The sequence below is a fragment of the Myripristis murdjan genome, chromosome 17 (genome assembly GCF_902150065.1).
Source record: "Myripristis murdjan chromosome 17, fMyrMur1.1, whole genome shotgun sequence".
In the NCBI taxonomy this organism is placed as follows: domain Eukaryota; kingdom Metazoa; phylum Chordata; class Actinopteri; order Holocentriformes; family Holocentridae; genus Myripristis; species Myripristis murdjan.
In genome coordinates, this window is record NC_043996.1 from 14,888,875 (window position 1) to 14,910,070 (window position 21,196).

Here is a 21,196-nt window from a genome sequence, read left to right on the forward strand (position 1 = left end):
TTAAACACTGAACAAGCCTCATGTTGACACACTGCCTGATGGTGGTTAATATAGATATTATCATAAATATGAAAAAGGTCTATATCTTAAATATGTAATGAAGTGTGTAATGAGGTAAGACTGAATATTTTTTCTCAGTAAAAATTACAAGAGACAGCTTGACTGCATATATTAACAACTCCAGCCACTTTCAGTACCAAGTGTGAGAACCAGTCTCCCACATATCAAGTCATGGGAATGATGCTAATCACAAAATGTGCTATTCCTGTCATATCACTTGTAGAGCAGATTATATTTATTTATTAGAGCCACACAGAGTAGTGTCTATCAGCAGCTCTGCGAAGACTAATATATTCTGACAGCTGGCAAAAGAAACAGACAAGTTGTAAACATGAAACAGGGTCAAAAATAGCGCAGAGGTTCAGCGACTGTAGGGCCAGCAGGAGGTCTAAAATTCTTTGTGCCAGGATAAGCCGAGCCACTGAGATTCAAACAGTAAAGCAGTGACACTGAGAGGAAGCACTGAGCTGTCTTTGTCCCCCACATGCGGGATTAAACCCTGTAGCCGCAGCCTCTGTCACACACTGATGAGAGGAGAGCGGACGAGGAAGGGGACGGAATCAAAATCAACAAAGGCCGTGGTCATAGTTTTTCACGAGTCGTTTGATGTGGAAAAGTTTTTGCCTGAGTTCTTTGCTCTTCTTCTTTTTTGCTTGATAGTCTGGCGTCTAGGAGAAGGAGGGTTAGGGGGGAAAAAGGAAAATAAGTAAGCAAGTAAGCAAGACTGAGCAAATACTGTATATGCAGCAAAAAAATCAGTAAAAAAACAATCCTAATGATCATCATCATCACATGATGTGACTCATCAGTTTCAACTCACCCTCTTTAGGTCCTTCAGTCTGTTATACTCATCTGCCACACCCTAAGATGGATAACTTCCATTAGTGAATTGCACTGGGTAGATTTATTTAGACAGGATACTGTTCTGTCACCCTCAAATTTCAGCATAAGAAAATGTTTTTAAAATATGATTATTGCTGCATAAGACACTGCATAAAACATTTCCCCTAACATAAAATAGATTTGCCGTGAAAAAATAACAGTGCAAGTGAAAAAAATTTAATAGTTAAAACTGGTTTGGTTGACCTTTGCTCCTTAGTTTCTCTGTGGCAAAGCAATAAGCATTTAATGATACTGAAGATGAACCTAGATGGCAGTTACTGTAAAAGGCAAAGTTGTAACTAAATATTTTAAAGGCAACCGGTCCTTAAAGGTGCACTACATAAAACTGAGGGTTGATTGAAGTGAGAAGCCTTTAGACTCAACTAATAAAAACATGGAATAAGCATGTAATTTATCAGCAAGTCAGACAAACGATAAGGACAATTTGTTGACTCAACCATCGAATGCAGAATGAACTACAAGAAATTTCCTCAGCAAATTCTACATTGTGCCATTTTAATTTTTCCACTCCCTGGGTCGGTCCTGCTGTTTTCCTCTACCTGGTACTTCATGGAGCCCACATCCAAAGTGTCCAGTTCTCGGCTCAGCTTGTGCATCTGGTCGCTGATGTCGTCCATTTCAGCACAGAGGCTCTTATAGCGCACCAGGTCTGAGTCAAACTCCTGCTTGTATTGACGCCGTTGCTGGTCTGAAATTATCTCTGGGTACAACCTAGTAATATGGAGACAATAATTAATAACCATATAAAGCTATCATTGAGGCAACAGCCAAGACAGAAGGGTATGAGCTTTTTAGCAATATTTCTACCGGCATTCAATCAAAACAATTAAACAGTAGGCCAACTTGCTTAGAAGACAAGAGGCTGACATGTGTTTGTAGTATGTGAGAATTTTCTTCCAGGATATCATAAAATACTATCTCTTACAGCGCCATAGACTCAATGCTCTCTCCATCAAAATCTGAATAAATCAGAGAAGTTTTTACTTTTGTGTTTTCCCAGAACTACATTATTTGCAGAGTAAAAATGCCTCTGAACCAGCATGCAAACTCTGGTGAAGCTCTACTCTGACACCCATACACATCAAACTGTCTCAGTTGGGCTGCATTTCGTCTCAGTATTGTTATGACCCCGTCTAGGGGTAACCGGGGACACAACATGAACGATGCAGCTTCCTCCACTCCCAAGCCGAATAACACTTAATTGACACGATGATGACATTTTTATTTGTAATTTACCATGCCAGGCACTAAATGATAGGTTCGGGGTGGACCCTGGCCAAAATAACAAACAAAACAACAGTAACTAAGAGACAGGAGATAACCAACAAAATAAAGAGAAAAGAACATACAGCGTACTAACCTCCCTAACGTACCAAAAACCAGGATTAAAGGATGCACACAAAGAAAAACAGCAGCCCACCCCTACTGTTACTTATTCACATTGTTTTAAACAAGGACAATATCTAACGCTACTATGCCCACACACACACACAACACATGCAGGTGGACAGTCGGGTTTCGAGTTGGGAGCGGAAGAATGATGCCTCGATCCTCCTCCACTGGTCTTATATAGTGCCCACCCCACTGGCTGGTCCAATTCCAGCCGTCCTTGAGCAATCCAGTCAATCGGGCACCAAATCACTGCAGAAACATATTAGATAGCAGTACGACCACAGGTCCTAACAGTATCGACAAACCAAATATGTCAGGCTAACCTTAAGCCAAACATTCTGCTTTGGTTGTTAAAAAAGAGAATCTTTCATTTAATTCATGTCCAATATCTTTGAAATGAGTCAAAACTATAGAGCTTACTGAGGATAATGTCCAATGCTCCAGAGTTCCCAAATGATTTACATCAAACGGTGGTGGTGGCACAAGGCAGCTCGAGTGTGTGATGTAAATAGTGTCATAGTTGGCAGACAAGGGTGGTGGCTCACCTGTGAAGGTAATCTCTCTGGTCTCTGTCTAGCTCATTCCCAGTGTCTCCTCCAGTGGTGTAACCAGTCTCATACTGGGACTCGACCACCTCCTCAGTGGCAGGGCTGGACCCTCGATCTTGGCCCCATTCCTTCTCTGTGCGATAAGGAGGTTTCTTGATGCTGCTGGCCTGCTCTGAGGAGCTGCTGGAGCGAACTGTGGGCTTGGTGTTCTCGTACAGAGGCTCGGGATGAAGACTGTTGGTGTTGCTGGTGGAGAACCTACAGTAAAGCATGATATACAGCACTTAGGGGAACTGTGTTATGTTTTATTGGTGTGTGTGTGTGTGTGTGTGTATGCCTGCCGCTTTCACATCATGTCAGATTTACTGTAAGTATGGGCTTTTGAGTACTGACTGGGGAAAACTGTTCCTGTCAGCCTCCTCATCATAATTACAAGTCAGACAAGTGGGAATTTTCGGTGGGCTCCGATATATCCCGCTTGAAGTCACGAACTGCAGAAGTGTGTCATCACAGGCTGAAAACATGGCAGCTAATCCACTGATCCTGGCAGTCCAAGGCAAAACAAACCTAAATTAGGCTACCAGTGATATTTACACCCATCTACAATATCTACCAAATCTCCATCTACAAAAACAGCAAAAGGGAGGTCGAGGTTAAACATCCTAACATTTGTAAGCTGAAACAAGATGTTCACTCAAAGTATGAAGAAGCGTACTGTGCCCCAAACTGATGTGTAGACCAAACACGGAAAACTGAACAATACACATCTAACAGCCTATGACCTTTGTTCAAAAAGGAGAGTCCATGTTGTTTTTTTAATTTAATAACTGAGGCGAGAGCAAATGGATAATCAAACGTCTGGCATGGCTTGTTATCTTCAGTAGAAGTTAGCTGTGTCTGATTATGTTGCAGAACTCAATCAGTCGTCTACCAATGGTTCATATTTTTACCCACTAAAAGAAGATGAGAAGCAAATCCATCAAGAATCTACAGATGGCATAGTCTGCTTTTAGCTTGCTAATAACTTATTAACTAGTACGCTGTCTATCTAATGTCCCTAAATCCAATATGTTGTTGTAGTTGTTCCAAAGATTTCTAGTTAATTTGATAACTATAAAGCCTATGTCAGGCTTTCACTGGTGTGAAGTTAAGCAGATTTGGGATAGAGATTCCAACCCCTGGTGCTCAAAAGCACATTTTCCCCAACCCCTAATAACAGAGGAGCTGTTATTGGCTCATCCGACTGCATAGGCCTTAGATTGGAGATGGTTAAGGTTAGGCATGAGGTTATGAGGTCAGAAATGGTTCAGATTAGGTTAGAGGTGATTAAGTTTATGCGTAAGTTAGAGACAGGCAAGGGTTTAGTATGGGTAAGGTTAGGGTAAGCGTGAGGCATGGATTTTGCCAGGAATAAGATCATGGAAAAAAATAACACTATTCAAAATGGTATTCATGAAAATACAGAGAAATTCTTTTGCTCCCCCAAGAACAATTAAACAAACTAAAAAAGAGGGAACTGCATCCTGTTTTCTGAGCGCAGACTATGCCATCTTTGTAGTTGGAGTTTCTTGTAGCAGCCAGATCTAACTGTGACTCACGTCTTTCCATTGAAATTTCCTCCGCTGTTGATGCTGACGGCAACCACACTGTTTCCCGTCTTCAGGTCAGGTGCTGCCCTCTCTGATACAACAACAGTTGGCGCCTGCTGGGTGCTCCGCCCCTCTGCAACATGGTTCACCTGAAACAGCATCAAGAAATTAGGCTTCTGTAAGGCACACATCACATCACAGTATTATTTCATGTTACATGTGCAGTTACTGAAAAGGAAAAAAAGCCTTGACAATAGTACAATTAACAGTTAAGACTGCTGACATAGAGGGCTGGTTCTTCATAAACACCTGTAAAATTGTGTATTTAGCAATATTTTAAAAATGAAATGTACAAGCTTGTGATTCAGTGTGACGCTGCAATTGCTTTGAGCAAACCTGAACCAGACAGAAAATCATAAAAATGTTATGTCATCTGTATGTTTCTATATCCTGAAACTGAAATATAACCAATTAATCCATTTGAGAAGGTAATGAGGAGTGGGCCAATACATTTTTGGACCCTTTTTGTTCTTATCTGACTTGGTCTGAGGTAAATCTGTCACAAAAGCAGCAAAGTACAGAACTGGAGAGTCATCCAAACCGTTCAGCACACTGCATTCAGAAGCACTCTTGAGAAAGTCTGTGTCAAAGCCAGACACATGGACCCATGCATGTGTGCACGCATACACACACACACACACACACACACACACACACACACAAATACAAAGACACACTGTACGGCTGCCAGAGTCACAGTGAGTCGCACTGAAGTCAAATGGAAATGCCCAACATCCATCAAACTGGGAGGGCAGAAGTCATTTCCTCCAGGTTTCAAGGATGATCTGTGTCTTGTTTATCACCCTCTCTCACTCTCTCTCTTTCTCGCCTCCTATTTGTGGAAAAACAACCATCAGAGGCACTCAATGGAAGGAACCACACATAAAAGCAATTCCCTAAACTGCTTTCTGCATGAAGGGCCATGTGACCAATGGAGGTGTGTGTCTGTGTCACCAGAAGCACAGGAAGAGAGATACAGCGAAAGCAGCAGGACCAAACATTTGCCAGCGTATCTTTCTAAACCATCAGGTAAAAGGAGAACATGCAGCAGGGCTCTTGTGGACAGTATTCTTTGTCAGGGAAAGTAGCACATGCTGTTTCAAATTTAAAAAAAGCATAGTTTTAACATCTAAAGTGTAAAACAGTAAAATGACTCTTACTGCCTAAGAAAGAATCCATGCCATGTAAAAAATGTACCACTGAAAATAAACATACAGGCATAATTTGTGTAGTATGAAATTCTGCAGCGATGCAGAGAGACAGAACAAATAGCCTCGAATCAGACAGATAATAACGGATATTCAAAATGTATTATGCCTCGTGTAACCCACTGTCACATAATGCATCATTAATGACTTCTAGACCTCGACCTATTTCTGGACTTGCGTCTAGTCTCTAAGGATGAGGTTCGAGTGAGCTGAGGCGAGTGAATGGAGCAGCCAGCCTGTGATATGAGATCTAATGACTGTCGAGTCAGGGGTTGTGCCTCTCATTTGAAAAACCTCCTTGAAACTGCAGGAAATCCCTCTGCACGAAGCAGATGGAGTCAAAAGGAAAGGTGCCATGACAGCCATTGTTTTGTGAAATTCACATGGAACTAATGGGAAACACACCGCTCACTAAAAAATGCGATATATGTTCTTCATATTAATATTTGTGAGCATGAATAACTCTCCCAACTAAGACTGGAGACTTGGAAATCCTGAACTGCTCCAGAGATATGGAGTTTTTTTGTGTACCTCTTTTTTTCTTTTTCTTTTGCTTCTGCATCATAAAATGTGCCCAAATCCACACAAACCTCCCCATATGCTTTTGCAGACACCATCCACTATTGTTCATTCTGTGTGGATCAGCCACATGCCTGACATCTCATCACACCACATTTATGTCTTGTTTCCGCGGATTTCAGCTTTGGGAGAGTTGTTTATAGTCATGAATATTAACCATGCCGTCCCAGACTGGAGAGGCTGACATGCAGATTCTGAAATTGAGGAGTGTTTCCTTTTAAACCGCCAACATCACGCTCTCATTTGGGTGACTCCTCATTCAGTTACCACACTTCTCCGATTCTGTCAAGAGAAAACATTACACAAAACACCAGGAAACGAGCTCTTCCCCAGGAATCCAATCTGCAGCGACCGTGAAGCAGCCCCGTTGCAGAGTGAATCATTTAGCGCCACCACGTTCTGTAGGGATTCACACAGCAGCGCTGAGGCAACTCAACCCTTTTTATACATTATACATGTCACATACATTATATATGCCTCCCTGCAAGGCAAGCATCTTCACTGCAATACAGGAGTGCCCCAGAATAGGACTTGCATCATCATGCACCAACTCACTACACACTTTGCAATGATATATGTAGGCCAAAGCCTCAATGGATAAATTGATTGTGAATACAATTTTTTCCCTTTCCACTATGACTCATGGTGGACACATTTGACTAGAAGAAAAACGTAGTGGGCTGCCACCCTGCTAAGTAGATGAATCACTGCTAAATACTACATTAGGGCATGAGAATGAAGTGTAAACACCATGGCAATCACTCAGTCAGGGCGCAGGCAAAAAAAAGGTGGGAATAAAATTTTCCACCTATTACAATATGGTGTTATCACTAAACTAGAAAACTGACTATCACTGCTGTTATAATGGAATACTGTTATAGCATAATCAGCTGGCCAGTATGACTGACAGATACTGGCTCATCTCAGTTATATCAGTGTTGGTGTGCATGTTGGCCAATGCAATATAATACAAACAAAGCAGACTCCATTGTTCATAATAATTTGTATTGCTCATGTTGGCAGAGTAGTGTAGTACAGATGAGCAAATGCTGGTAAATTGTGTTAGGAAGTTTATTGTTCAGCTGTAAAATATCAAATGTCCAGAATAGAGTTATTATAGTTTTGTAATTCTTATTTTTATTTCATTTTTATTTTTTGTTTTCAATTCGGTTTAGTTTCAGTTAGTTTCTAGAGTGAGTTTGCTCATTTCAGCTCATTTAGTTTTAGTTTAGTTTTTAGTAGTTTCAGTATTAGTTTTAATTTGCATAATATAAGGGGTGTTAATCAGGGCCAAGACTTAATAAGTTCAGAATAGGTATTACAATACAAACCCAACACTTTGTGGATGCAGTTGACTCTCAGTCATGTAGAAGTCCCAGTCTTAATAAGCATGAACCAACACCTCCTCATACTGGCTGTTTTATTTTTATTTCATTTAACTAAAATCTATTTTTAATTTTTAGTTTAGTTTTAGTTAACTATAATGTTCTTGGACCAGAGTAGATCTTTGTTGCAACTATTTGATTACCAAATTTGATGATTCCTTGCTAAAATATATGCCTTAGTGTATTAAAAGATCTCTACTAATATATCTACAATACATTGATAACTATTGATAGATATTGATATCAGCCCCAAAACTCAGATATTGGTCAGGATGTAAGTACTGTAATACTGTTAATACTACTGCATTGATAAATAATAGCAATGATACTATTAGTAATAATCTGATGACTATCTGGTTCAGTTTTGATCCTGACAGAGAAATAGCCAGTTCACTTGCCCTGTTCCACTTGAGGTCAGAGGTCAGAGGTCAGAGGTCAGGCTGAGGCACAGAACAACCCTGGAGCTGGTGGGGATTCAGTGTCAAGTATGGATGCTTGCCAGTCCACCTCTCTGCTGCCCATGGAGAATGAAAAGCTAGTATTTTCTGGAATTATTGATAATTTTCAAAGTATTGGACAATTTCCAGTTTTTGTATAAATATTCTTTATGCTGTAATTGTAAAAGAGCACAACCTCACTCAGATTAGAGGAAAACACCCAGAGCAGAAGTGTGTTTGTGGTTACCAGGTGCTGTACTTCTCCGTTTTGATTTGGGAGAAAATAGTTCCAAAAAATGATAACAGAAGTTACTTTTGATTGCAAAGTAAAGTTTTGAATCACAGAATATATTGAAATACAGTTTCACATATTTTAAAAATAGATGAGTCTTTTATTATTTAGTTATATTTTGGCAAATATCCTCTACAGCTAATATTGTGCTATTTTGAAAGGAAGTTAATGTCTAAAGATAAAAAGTTCATTTCATATTTTACAACTTTACATTTCTTTACATTACTTTACTACCTTACATTTACATATTTAACTGCTATTTTACCTCACAAAATAGTGCATTAATATTTATTTATTTATTTATTTTGGAAGCTTCACTTTAGTAACTATTTTGTCTCTTGGTCAAGGATGAACTAAATCAGTTTAAAACTTAGTTTAACCTTTAACAAATGAAACCCCAGTGAACCCCAGCAAACAACCTGGAACTTGAAAACTGGCACTTCACCATGAAGTGGATGACTTCAAACAGACATATACCGCTGATGTGTTTCCTGTCACAAGGGTTTCTATTACGTCTCTGCAGCTCTTATCACTCAGCTGGTTAATGATCAGTCAGAGTGAAACCTAGGTGTGCCGAAGATAAACACCTGCATGCTTTGAGTCAATAACAGCAGGTAATGTGAGTTTATACAGCCTACCATGATCAATGATCACCCAAAAGACGAGAGTCACGATCATGTGTTTCTGTCAGTCCTGAGACTTTGTCCTGTTTAGTATCCAGACAAGAACGAGCGAGGAAAGCACAAACTGTGCAGTAACTGTGTGGTATTTTATTGAGCTGAATAAGGGAGACATTAGTAATATAAGCAGACACAAAAATATAGCTAAATAAACTTCAAAGTTTTTATGTTTGTCAAATAAGATTGCAGAGAAAGTCGGTGGATTGGCTGTGGAGGGCTGGTAAAGGTCATATTATTGTTGATTTTTGTGACTATATGAGGTTTTTTTGTATTTTGTTTTTTGGAGTACAGGCCAACCAATTCTCAAGCACAATATTCTGGGCACTGAACAGTTTTTAGTCAGTCACTGACGCACTCATCTACTGCTGACACACTCATTCATAAGCATGTGCAAAAGTCCATTTTTTTAAGGTTGACAACTTGGTGGGTTGTTCAGGCAGCGATTAGTCAGCTAGTCAGTCTCAAGACAGCACTGTGGGTAGGCTTAAGAATGAGGAAGTTGTTGGCATCTTAATAAAAAAAAATGCTTAACCTGTTTTTTAAGAAAAACAACAAAGAGAAATTAAAAGTTTTTTTCTGGTCTATTTCTGCCTTTATGCTCACGCTGGAATGTGGATAGCCGCCCCGTCAGGAGCCATTGGGACCTGACAGGTCGAGCTGGACAAAAATTTAGAAATCATGCTTGGGTTCCGGTTGGCTATTTCAGGCAGGAAAAGTAAACCCTTGATGGATGACAAGCAAAATCTCGGGCTAGGTCAGGTTCAGGCACAAAAAAAAGAATGCCTGTTTGGTTCAGGTCAGGCTTGCTTAAAAATATACAGCCCGATCTGCACTCTTGCTCATGCAGCCTGCAGCCTTAGTCTACTTTACAATTTCTGCATGATAACATATTTTAGATGAAAGCTAAAAGTGGAAACTTCAATAATGACATATTTAAGACAGCTTTCCACAACCTTTATAGAATGGTGGTATAGGTGGCAACTCTGGTTAATAAAAGATGAACAAGCAAGGGCATGTTATTATATTAATCTCAATGGGACAAAAAAAACAAACAAAAAAACAGCCTTCTTCAATAGTCAGCTGGGGACCAATTAGTTGACTATTTGAGTATTCTGGGCATCTCTACTTTCTCATTCACTTCACTGACTCACCCAGTCCTGGACATCCTGTCCCTCCGAGGTCCTGACCAGCGGCGGGTCCCAGTAGATGTTGGCTTTGCCGTGGCACCAGATTTTACTTCGGGTCTTGTAGGCGTAGTAAGCAGCCAGGCAGAGGGCCAACACCACCATCAGGCCCAACACTAACGCAACTGCCTGCAACACAGGGGGAAGTGAGCAGATCATCAGTGAATAGAACAGAACAGATTAGAATAGAAAGAGTGGAATTAGTGCACTAACCTCCTCTGGGTCCATATAGCAGTAGTGCTGCAGGTATTGATTGTACATGGGGAAACCCCCGGGGAACCCTGCGCCCACGCTGCCACTGAGGCTGGGGCTGGCCTGGATGTTTTGACACATCATCAGCATGGGGTTGTACAGCATGCTCTGGGAGCTCTGAGACATGGGGTTCACCCCGATCACAAAGATGATGTCAATGATGCCCTAAAAACCAAAATAGAAACAAGCTGAATCATAATTATAATATAAAAGTGCTCAATTATATTTTCAAGCAACACCGTCTGTACAGTTCCGCGCTATACTCCACCATAAACTCTCTTCCTGACTTTAAATTGACTGTCTGAAGTGTCTAAAATATACTAAACTTAAATATGAAGGAAAAGTCCACTCCGAAACACTTCAACACAGTTATGTCGACAATTACAGGTGATGCAACTTGCATTTCTGGGTGAATTTTGTCATGTATTTTTCTTATTCCGGTGGATAAGTGACCAAACATAGATGGCATGCTGTTGCAATGACATTTCCACTGCAGCTAAAAGTTTTGGTGTCAGTACCTCATAACTAAATAGACAGGGCCTGTTTCTACACCCACCATTTTGCAAAAACAAGCAATTATAAAAGAAGAAATTCATTACAGAAGATGCCAGCGTCTCACTGACAGGCGCCACCTTAGACCATGATGCACTGCAAGCAAGAGACATGTTACTGTTACTCTCTTGCTTTTGTTCATCTCTTGCTCTTATTATTAGTTATTATTAGTAATCATTCCTCTGTCCACCGACATGTATAACCCAGAGCTGAATGTGGCAAATTGTTCTCCTGGGTGAAATTCAGAAAATCGCTAACTTTTACTTGGCTAGAGCCAGCAGGAGTAGATGAGGCATGCTGCCAGAAAGTGAAACTAGACCACAAAAAAATAAACTACAATGCAAAGTAAATTCTTGATAAATGATCCATAACAATGTAAAAGTATCTGTGGGTGGGTCCTTGCTTTAAAAATTAATTGAGAGACCTGTTGGTGGTATATAAAGCCTCAGGCAGGGTTAACGTACTTGGAGGACGGCTAAGATGATATCACTGATGAACATGATGAGGTAGAACCTGCCTCCCCGCATGGCATGCGACCTCGAGAAACTCCCCACCAGGAAGCCCAGTGAAACCAGGAAGTTGATGGACGCCATTGCGATCATTGCTGACTTGGCAGAGTGCGGCGTCATGTAGGAGCTGGCATAGCCGTAGCTGCCTCCATAGTAACCAGACCCCGTCCCTCCAACCCCACCCCCCGTCACCCCAGCCCCATAGCCTCCGTATCCACCTCTGTGTATGTCCCACACTAAGGTCGAGGCCACAAAGGCGAAGATGAGGAAGCACATGAGCACCGTGGCTCCCTGGAAGGTTTTGACGAGGCCAGGAGGAGAGAGCCAGCGGTAGAAGTGCTGAGGCTTCTCCTCTATATAGTAGGAGTCTGGAGGGAGATTGTAGGACTGGGGGACATAGTGGCTGTGGGGGGAGTGGAGGCCCCTCATGGGATAGAAGTTGTGAGACGTGGTGCTGTAAGGTGGGCTGTACATGGGGGGGCTGTCATACTGCCGAGGATCATGCATGATTCAGCAGCGATTACTGGAAATCCAGCTGGAGGAGGGAGAAAAAGGAATTAATTCATCACTATTTATGATATACATTCAGTACTACAACATAATAATTGTTGGATGCATTTTGTCCACTGCAAAAAAATGTCCAAAATAACAAGTCATTTCAAGCTGTAGGCTGCCAAGTCTTCAAAAGTGAAAAAACCTGACAGTAGGATCAGATAATTTCACTTGCACCCAGTGCTAAGCAACTTGCTTCCAGGATTTTCTTGAATCGAGTGTCATTTTCTTTAATATTCTGCCTTGTTTCAGCATATTTACATTTACTCCCAGGAAAAATCCTGAAACAAGTGAAACTGCATAGGAGACAAGTGGGCTTATCTCACCACACGGGTAGATTTCCTGCACTAGTTCTGAGAAAAAACCCAATTTTAACACTGAATATGAATATATACTATTTGGAACACACGTCAATTGATAATTTTGCATTTTCTCTGTCCTATATGGAGTAATGCCTTGATTAGTGTAATCACTCTTGACAATTTACAATAAATTCAAAACAATGTAGCGTTCTCTAACACCACAACACTCGTGTTTGGCATGCACCTCTCTGTTCTTCCATCACCCATCCCCATCCCCCGCTCTCTGATAACACTGACCCACACCTCATCACTCCAGTGGAACTCAACCCAGCAGGCTTCAATAATTCAGACAGACAGCAGAGCAGAGGCGCGCCAGGGCAGCCACGCATAGTGTTACTGCAAGGAGAACCACAGGTGTGTTCCCTTCATAAACTCTGTGTTATCTCGGAGCAGTTGAGAGTCAAGCCACAGGCTGGATTCAAGTCAGAGTGGGGTCGCCACAAATTAAGCCCCAGTTACGTGTGACCCCATTGGGTTTTAATCAGTCTCCTGTCCTGTGCAGCTGTTGGACAAATGCAAGTATACCCCCCCACGACCAACACCCTCTCTCACACACACACACACACACACACACACACACACACACACACACACACACACACACCAGTATATTCTCATCTTTTAAGGTAAGATATGCTAAATTATTAAACAGCTGAACAACATGAATGGACACATCCATTCATTCTTCCACACACATCAAAGCAAACTGAGCTCAAGGTTCCAGTTCACTGAAAAATATCCAGACTGTTTACTCTCAACCCGCTCAATACAAATCTGACCAGTTGAGTTGAAAGTCCAGTATTTGCACTCTTGAAAATGTATGTCTAAACTCATTACTAAACGCAAAAGTCCAATTAAAGGAACTATTAATTTACACACAGTAAGAAGCCTAATCAGCTAAATGACCAGTAAGCCAATAATATTACATCTTACCATGAGTCAAGCGTTCAGCTTCAGTTTGGTCTAACTCCGCCGCGTCCGCTTAAAAGCCGCTCGTTTCCATAGGCAGGCTTATGCTATATTTTCAGTCAACCACTTTTCTCCTCTGGGAAGTCATGTGGACGCGTCGGGCTCGCAGGACACAGGTGGGACGGTGTGTTTGCCTCCACAGGAGCCCTGCGCAGGCCGGGCGCTTTGCGCATGGCCACAAGCGCCTCTTCATTCCACCCACTGCCTCGATTGGCCTCAATGATAAGCTTCGTGTTTCCATGTTTCTTCCTCACTTTCTCTGATGTTTGATTCATGCAGTCACTCCGGTTTCAGCATCACTCATTAATTTCATTATTATTTATTTATTTATTTATTACCTCTGAGTAGGCCTATGCGCTATTTTCTTTATTAAGATGTTTTTCTTTGAATGCTTGAAAAAAAAACAGCTCGCACAGTATATTCATCACTTTACGCATGGTTTCACATCAGTTGCCTGTGCCATAAAGTCAGCATAATTTCCATTAAAACTGTGACAGTGTGTCAGTAATGCATTTCTGGTCAGTTCATACCAAATTTCCCCCTGGGGACAAATAAAGTATGATTGATTGATTCATAGTTAGTCACTAAATTTAGGATAACTAAATGTAGATTGTTACTGTCTGTGTGTGTCAGTGTGGCTCACGACTCACCGGGTGGCTTTAAAACCTATTAATAATCCCCCTTTACTTACTCAGCCGGAAATGATGCGGGTGAGTAACTGTCATAGATTTGCATTTTGCTCTCAAGACAAAAAAAAAAAAAAAAAAAGACACAATAATATCACAGTAATTATTACAGTATTTAGCATTGTGATAGACTATGGCTCTATTAAATGTTACACATTTCTTGTGGATCGCTTCCCTTCATTATTACTGTTAGCTATAGGTTATCTGTTGCAAATACCTGTTGATATTGGTGCAATTCGTTGGCCAATGACAGAAAAAAAAGATGATTCAAAATGTCAAATAAAGAAATAGCTCAAATACCAGTGTACAGCGTCAGTAAAAACAGCTTCACAATACAAGTCTTCATAGATAAATTCCATGTTTTTTCAATAAAATGGCAGCACGTAGAACATTTATTTTGAAACTCATACTCCAGTGAAAGCAAATTCCTTCTCCGTGGCACAAATGACATGAGCATCATAAGGAATGATGTGAACAGATGAGAAGTATACCCACAAAGACTGAAATATTTTTCATAAATTCGCCATGTAGCTGTTATGAAACTCAGGATGTATGAATGTGCCATAAACCTGAGTTAACCTCTTGTTGATGTCATTACAAAAATATCACAATTCATGTAGTCTATCCAAAATGTAAAAAAAGTTTTTTTCAGCAGCCTTTAGCCAAAGCACCACACAAAGAAATAGAAAATTGCAAGAAAAGGCTGTTTTTCATGTGGACATTGTATAGCACAGCTGTGTCCTCATGTCTGCATCCGACCATTTGTCATGGAGTCCTCGTCAAATCTTCGGATCTTGTTTTTGATGTGGCTTAATTTAGCTTTCAGATAGTCATGGCGTTCCTTTTTCTCGAGGAAGGCAGGGTCCTGTGAAGTCACACAGAAAAAAATCCATTGACAGTCTCAATTACTCAGATCTGTCTTTCTCTCTTCTTGTATTTCTGTCTTTCCTTCTCAGCCGTAGCTTCCCTGCAGCCTGAGTGTCTCTGTAATGCAGTTGTGTTAAATGAGAATTTCCCACAGAACTGCCCACATTTCAAAGTGGCAGCAATATTATCTGCATCACTGGACGGCTTTATTGAAAAAGCAAATATTACCTGGGTGTAACAACAGTAACAATTCTAATACATCTCCCTATTAAACGTTAGAATGATTGCTGAATGATTTTTGGGGCTGGTTTCAGAGTGAGTGGGTATGTGAAGTGAATGGAGAAGCCTGCACTCTGTAACCAGTGCCATCACTTACACTCTTTTTCTGCTCAAATTTCTTCAGAATGGTTTGAATTCTTGCCTGATCCTGAGGAATAAACAGAATAATAACCAAAAAGATCAGAGAGTATCTGAGATAAAACACACACATGCACACACACACACATAAAAAAAAAAAAATAAAAAAAAAAAAAATCTATGCAATAACATCACGTAAGACATTCATCAAATCTGAACAAGTGGCCACAATCAATAGTTTTGGCTTCCAACCTGTTAAAAATGATAGGATTCCTAATATTAATCTCTTGATGCAGGTATACATCAACTATATTAAAACAACCCAAATTAAGGACATTTACCTTTAGCTAATGCATTACATTGTGCATCAAAGATATTATTTATCTAAAAATATATGCTTATACATGTATCTTACCTTGTGGCTTCCTCCATCTCTGAGAAGTTTGTCCATCATGGTGTCCAGCTCTCTGAACTTACTGAGGGCGGTGCTGATGTCTCTGTGAAGGTCCTTGTATTCCTGGTACTGGTCATTAAAAACAGCTTTGTAGCGCTCCCTCTCTTCCACAGAGTTGATCTCTGGATACCGTCTACAGGAATCAGACATGGTTATTATCTGGTCACTCTAAACTGATTGTCCTTTTTTGTTTCAGTAGAGTTGCCAGATGTTATTGAGTGAGTGTATCAGCAAATAAATATTAAATTAGCTGAAGGAATACCTCAACATTTTGAATTTTCACCTTTATTTTAAAGTATCACAAGGACTTATTTTGGAAAAGAAACCCTGGGTAAGGAAAAGTGACCGAACAAGTCTTGTATCGCAAAAACAGTTAAGATAAGTGATAAAAAAAGAAGTTCCTTGTTGCATGCTGGAGTGTTATCTCTGTTCATGATGTCCATTCAGCACTACAGAAAAATAATTTTTGGATGCATTTTGTCCAGTACAAAACATCCAAATATCCAAAATAACAAGTCATTTCATCTAGTAGGCAACTGAGTCTTCAAAAGTGATACCTTCAGATACCTTACATTTTAAGGTATCTGAAGAACTTATTATGAAAAAGAGAAATGGTCAAGTAAGTCTCATATCTCAAAAAAAAAAAAAAAAAAAAAATGCAGGAAAGTGTTTTTGTGGGTTTTGTAAAAAAAAAAAAAAAAAAAGCAAATGTACTCTTTGGAGAAGGGATGTCTCAAAAAAAAAAAAAAAACCTACGCGACAGCTCTTCTTCAAAAATAATGTTAATTGATTTTTAAAAAATTATTTAAATTTAGAATTTATTTAAAATGATAATTCATACTTGAGGTTTCTAAAGACACCCACTGAATTACAGGGAAATGCGTATAAAAAGATGTACAACACGTCTAGATATTTTCTATTTGATGTGATGAAACAGTGGCATTTCTTCTTTGAATATTTTACTCAATCTAAGTGTGTTGCAGTCAGCAGATAAAGATGATGTATGTGTTTTACAAAATGGGAAAAAAGTTGGTGTTTTTTTTTTCTAATTTTGAAGCCATTTAAGAGGAAATGTAAGGGAAAATCTGAACTCAAGGGGTTAAAAAGAAGAACGCCTGCAGGTAAAACAAGAATGTCCAGCAAGTCATATCATGTATGCAACTTTAGCACGTATAAATTAAATGATCACTCACATGATGTAGTCTGCAACAACTTGTATTTTGGGGATGTATCCAGGCTCTACAGTTTTGCTCAGGGTGAGTGGATCCCTTTCGACCTCAGTGATGAGTGTGTGCTGATTATCACGTTTTTTACTCAGAGACCTGTTCACGTCGTCCTCAAATGATATCCTCTTTGGTTTTGTTGAGGTCAGTGGGATTGAGTGATGACGCACTTCCTGAGGTCCAAGGTCAGAGAGAATGAGTATTATTCAGACAAATGTGAACTTTTTCAAATGAAGTTTTCTAATGACTATTAGCCATCATGTTTGCCCGTGTAATCATTAATATAGCATCAAGCTTTCTAAGATGCTTGGAAGCAAAATTCAGGTTAAGCTTATTTAAGATACATGGAGAAATTAAAAGAGAGGGGGAGGAGAGAGAGAGAGAGAGAGAGAGAGAGAGCACAACCGTTAAAGGAAACTTGTTCTTTATTCTCCTTTGACAAGCTAAGCCTCTGTAGCTGCATTCCCTCAGCTGGGAGATGGAATTATTATGTTCACTCCTGGCCTTTCACCCTTTCTTATTTGACATCAAATATATTAGCTGACCGAGTTGCTTCTCACCCGTAGGTGGTGGCTGATAGCTTGGTCTCCATTTGCAAACAGTAATAAGCTCGGTAGCTTTTGAAGGGGGCAACCACAACTGCTTGGTATATAAATAAACAATTGTATGTCAGCCTTATGCACTCAGGAGAACACACAGTAGCGCATATGCTATTCATATATCTCAGGTGTTTGTCTGGATTTGTGCAGCATGGGGTACACAGAAATTTGAAACACAAGCATCATGACACAGACCGCATACAGTCTACTGCTTGTGCCAAGTTTTCTTTTCTTGACTGACTAAAAATTTCATCAGAGGAGCTCTGCCGCTGTCTCTTTGAGGCTATTGTTGGCTCATTTGCAATCAGTCATAGCAGCCCTTATTGCGACCTGAATGTGGTGTTTGATGTGACACATATACCTAAAATAACCCTTAAGATGACAGGAAGACAGTGATGCCCGAACTGCACTCACAGCTTAAGTCATATTATGACTAAGCTTCCTGTCTCACACCTAATATGACCTAGGAGAGACAGAGTGTGTGACAGAGCAAAGGAACAGGGTAAGTGAAGGAATTGCAGAAGAAAGGGGATAAAGCAGAGTGTGAAGATGTACAGGAATAAAGAGCCGACTAGCACGATGCAGAACCAGCAATGGGGAACGTTTTAAAGTGGAACATTTTTTCTACAGGCAATCCGTGGTGTATTACTTATTACTTCATGACTCTTTGTTCAGTTGTATACTGTACATCTTCCTGAAGGTATCTCATGTGCTACACTTGATGGCTCTTGAAAAGGAGGCATTAAGTCTGTGCAATGGGAACTTACCATGTTCGCAAACTGCTCCCTCTCCCTCCGAGTGGCTTCATGCCTCCACATCCTCAGACACACCAGGAAGCTCATGAGATACATCAACATATTGATAAAGATGAAAGCTGTTCCTGCCATCTGGCCCCCATCAACCCGACACAGATTGGCCATGATGGGGTTAATTCCAATTGTCATGTAGCAAAGCCCCCCACGGTTCAGGTCGTTCAGGTACACAATCCCCGCTGACATGTAGAGCAAGAACAGCGCTACATTGATAAACGCCTCTGTCAGAGGCCACCACTTGGAGTCGAGGAGAATAGTGCGATAGTACATAGTCATCCCCATTACCAAGAGAGCCAGGGTTATGATCCAGGAGACTCCAGCCACAGCGAGGATAAAGGGAGTCATAGGGCCCCTGTAGCCATACCCAGACACGCCTAGCCCATTGTTGTACATCCCATTATACAGTCCGTAGGCGTTGGACCACTCACTGTCTTTTTGGATGTAGGCAATGATACAAGCAAAAACCATTCCCCCAAATAAGAGTTCAAGTCCCGCAAGGAGTCTGAGTAACCCAGGCCACGATTTCAAATAAGAGTACTTCAGCTTATAGACCTCCACCTTTTCGGCGTAGTACTCCGCAGGGTGGATACTGGTCAGAAGTGATTCCTCTTGTGGGGCCTGATGGAGCAGATCATCGTCAATGGGACTGTCCCTTAATAAAGGCTTATGGGAGCTCTGGCTGGAATTGCCCACAGATCCCTCCTGAGCGTCCCAGCACCTGCGCTCCAGTAGGGGACTAACGGGAGGACTCACCCTGGTTCCATTGGGAAGGATCTTGATCCGAGTGGAGCTGGCTTCGGAGTCGCTAGTATTGTCATTTCCCTTTCTCCATTTTTGGATAACACTCCCCCATGACTGAGGCAGGAGGGTTCGCAGCCTGTTCCTCATGCTTCCCTTGTTGTCATCATTTTCTCTCTCTGCATAAGGTGGTGTGCTGGATGTGTGGCCAGTAGAGTTGGCATCATCGTCCGAGATATTATCTGGTGTGGGTGTGTGAGTAACCCATACAGGCACTGGTTTATCACTAACAGAGTTACTTTTCCAGTTGGAGGACCCAACCATGTCGGATTCTTGTTTCTTGAATTTTCTGCTCCAGCTTGTCATGCTGCAGACTGACTTTGGTGATTCGTTGAGAGGAATGGAATCATACAAGTCATTTTGAGAAACTGTGGGAAGGAAAAAAATAATGATTACCTTTGTGTAATGAGAGTACATGCATATGTACGACATGAATATGTTTTGACAGTTGATAATGTATTACATAGTATAGTGAGTGTAGGGATGACACAATTTAAAGGTGCACAATGCAAAATTTCCTAGGGTTCACTGAAGTAAAAACCGTTAAGGTTCAAGTGACAAGAACATGGAATAAGTTGGTAATTTAACAGTGAGAACGTTCCACTTGTACCAAGGTACTAGTGTCCCCTTTCCTCCAGGCCAGACACTCAGCTCTGACCCTAACCCTAACCCCCAATGACCACCAGCCAGCCAGTCACCCTCCCACATACCCACCCACTCACCCAGTCTACAGCCTCTACCCTAACCCCAATCAAGGCCAGACACTCAGCCCTGACCCTAACCCTAACCCCCAATGACCACCAGCCAGCCAGTCACCCTCCCACCTACCCACCCACTCACCCAGCCTACAGCACCTACCCTAACCCCAATCTTGGCCAGACATCCAGTCCTGACCCAACCCTAAACCCCCAATGGCCTATAGACAGCCAGTTAGCCAAGCACCCATCCTCCAGCCTCCAGCCACCAGCCACCCTGGACTCCCTGGTCGTACACCCAGCACCCTAAGCCCCCCACTGACTGCAAGTGAGACACCCACCCATTCTAACCCCCAGCCCTCCTGGACCTTTAGGCATTGCTATAAGTAAATCAGATTTGGAGAACACCCACTCAGTGGACCCTCTCAGGGACCGAGCCATTTCTGTGAGTGGGCACCATTCACCTGCAACATGACTCCTACAGCATGTTCATGTAGTTCATTCAAATCAAAATAACTCCAAGAGTGAAATATAATAGGTTTTCACTTCATTCACACCACATAAATCTCTAAACTGAAATGATATTAAAAACTGAGACATACTTACATACTAGGTTTCTTTATCCTATTAGATAAACATAGCATGCAATAAAGGCACGTAATAGCCTCTCCTCCCAGAATCTAAGATAAACCCATTCATCACATTGTATGGTCACTTTAAGCTCAGATGGAGTACACAGCTTTCCCAACTGCATGCTTACAGGGAGAGAGAGAGAGAGAGAGAGAGAGAGAGAGAGAGAGAGAGAGAGAGAGAGAGAGAGACAGAGAGAGGGAGAGAGAGAGAGAGAGAGAGAGAGAGAGAGAGCAGCATGCCTGTACACTGCAAGAAAGCTGCTCCTAGACTTCAGTAGTGCTCAAGCTCCACAAATTACAGTGGAGTTTAAGCTTGTGCTGTGACTCACAACAAGCCAAAGCATAAGCTTCTGACACACAGCGAGAGTCACACAACTGTCATCATGGCACGTCCAAGTGGAAAAACAGGAAGTCGACACAGGACATTTACTGTCAAGACAACAAAAGTGTTTAAACACCAGCGGCTTTCCTTACCTCTCTGGACCCTGTTTGTCACTCGAGTCGGCAGATGTTTATATTCTTGAAGAACTTTGAGTGTCTTCCTGTAAGGCAAGAGGAAC

The 21,196-nt window shown here is 41.2% G+C and overlaps 2 protein-coding genes across 2 annotated transcripts; both read right to left on the minus strand.

The window, feature by feature from the left end:
- Positions 1 to 626: 626 nt before the first annotated feature.
- On the minus strand, positions 627 to 12,137 carry LOC115374870 (occludin-like). Its single transcript, XM_030074016.1, has 8 exons — positions 11,586 to 12,137; positions 10,531 to 10,734; positions 10,285 to 10,446; positions 4,502 to 4,641; positions 2,901 to 3,161; positions 1,503 to 1,674; positions 881 to 922; positions 627 to 728 (listed from the first exon to the last, which is right to left on the minus strand). The coding sequence occupies exons 1-8, from the start codon at positions 12,135 to 12,137 to the stop codon at positions 627 to 629; spliced, it is 1,635 nt and encodes a 544-aa protein (XP_029929876.1).
- A 2,804-nt stretch (positions 12,138 to 14,941) lies between these two features.
- LOC115374871 (MARVEL domain-containing protein 2-like) lies at positions 14,942 to 19,573 on the minus strand. Its single transcript, XM_030074018.1, has 5 exons — positions 18,467 to 19,573; positions 17,071 to 17,273; positions 15,839 to 16,010; positions 15,443 to 15,493; positions 14,942 to 15,064 (listed from the first exon to the last, which is right to left on the minus strand). The coding sequence occupies exons 1-5, from the start codon at positions 19,571 to 19,573 to the stop codon at positions 14,942 to 14,944; spliced, it is 1,656 nt and encodes a 551-aa protein (XP_029929878.1).
- Between the last annotated feature and the right edge of the window lie 1,623 nt (positions 19,574 to 21,196).

Bases quoted from the DNA above. Each gene is read 5' to 3' on its own strand.
- LOC115374870 (XM_030074016.1), bottom strand. From the start codon at position 12,137: ATGCATGATCCTCGGCAGTATGACAGCCCCCCCATGTACAGCCCACCT. The intron at 3,162-4,501 runs GTGAGTCACAGT...GCTTTACTGTAG, and splicing joins GGAAATTTCAATGGAAAGAC to GTTCTCCACCAGCAACACCA. The intron at 1,675-2,900 runs GTGAGCCACCAC...CCATATTACTAG, and splicing joins CAGAGAGATTACCTTCACAG to GTTGTACCCAGAGATAATTT.
- LOC115374871 (XM_030074018.1), bottom strand. From the start codon at position 19,573: ATGGTTGGGTCCTCCAACTGGAAAAGTAACTCTGTTAGTGATAAACCA. The intron at 15,494-15,838 runs GTAAGATACATG...TTTATTCCTCAG, and splicing joins GAGATGGAGGAAGCCACAAG to GATCAGGCAAGAATTCAAAC. The intron at 15,065-15,442 runs GTAAGTGATGGC...GTGACTTCACAG, and splicing joins AATTTGAGCAGAAAAAGAGT to GACCCTGCCTTCCTCGAGAA.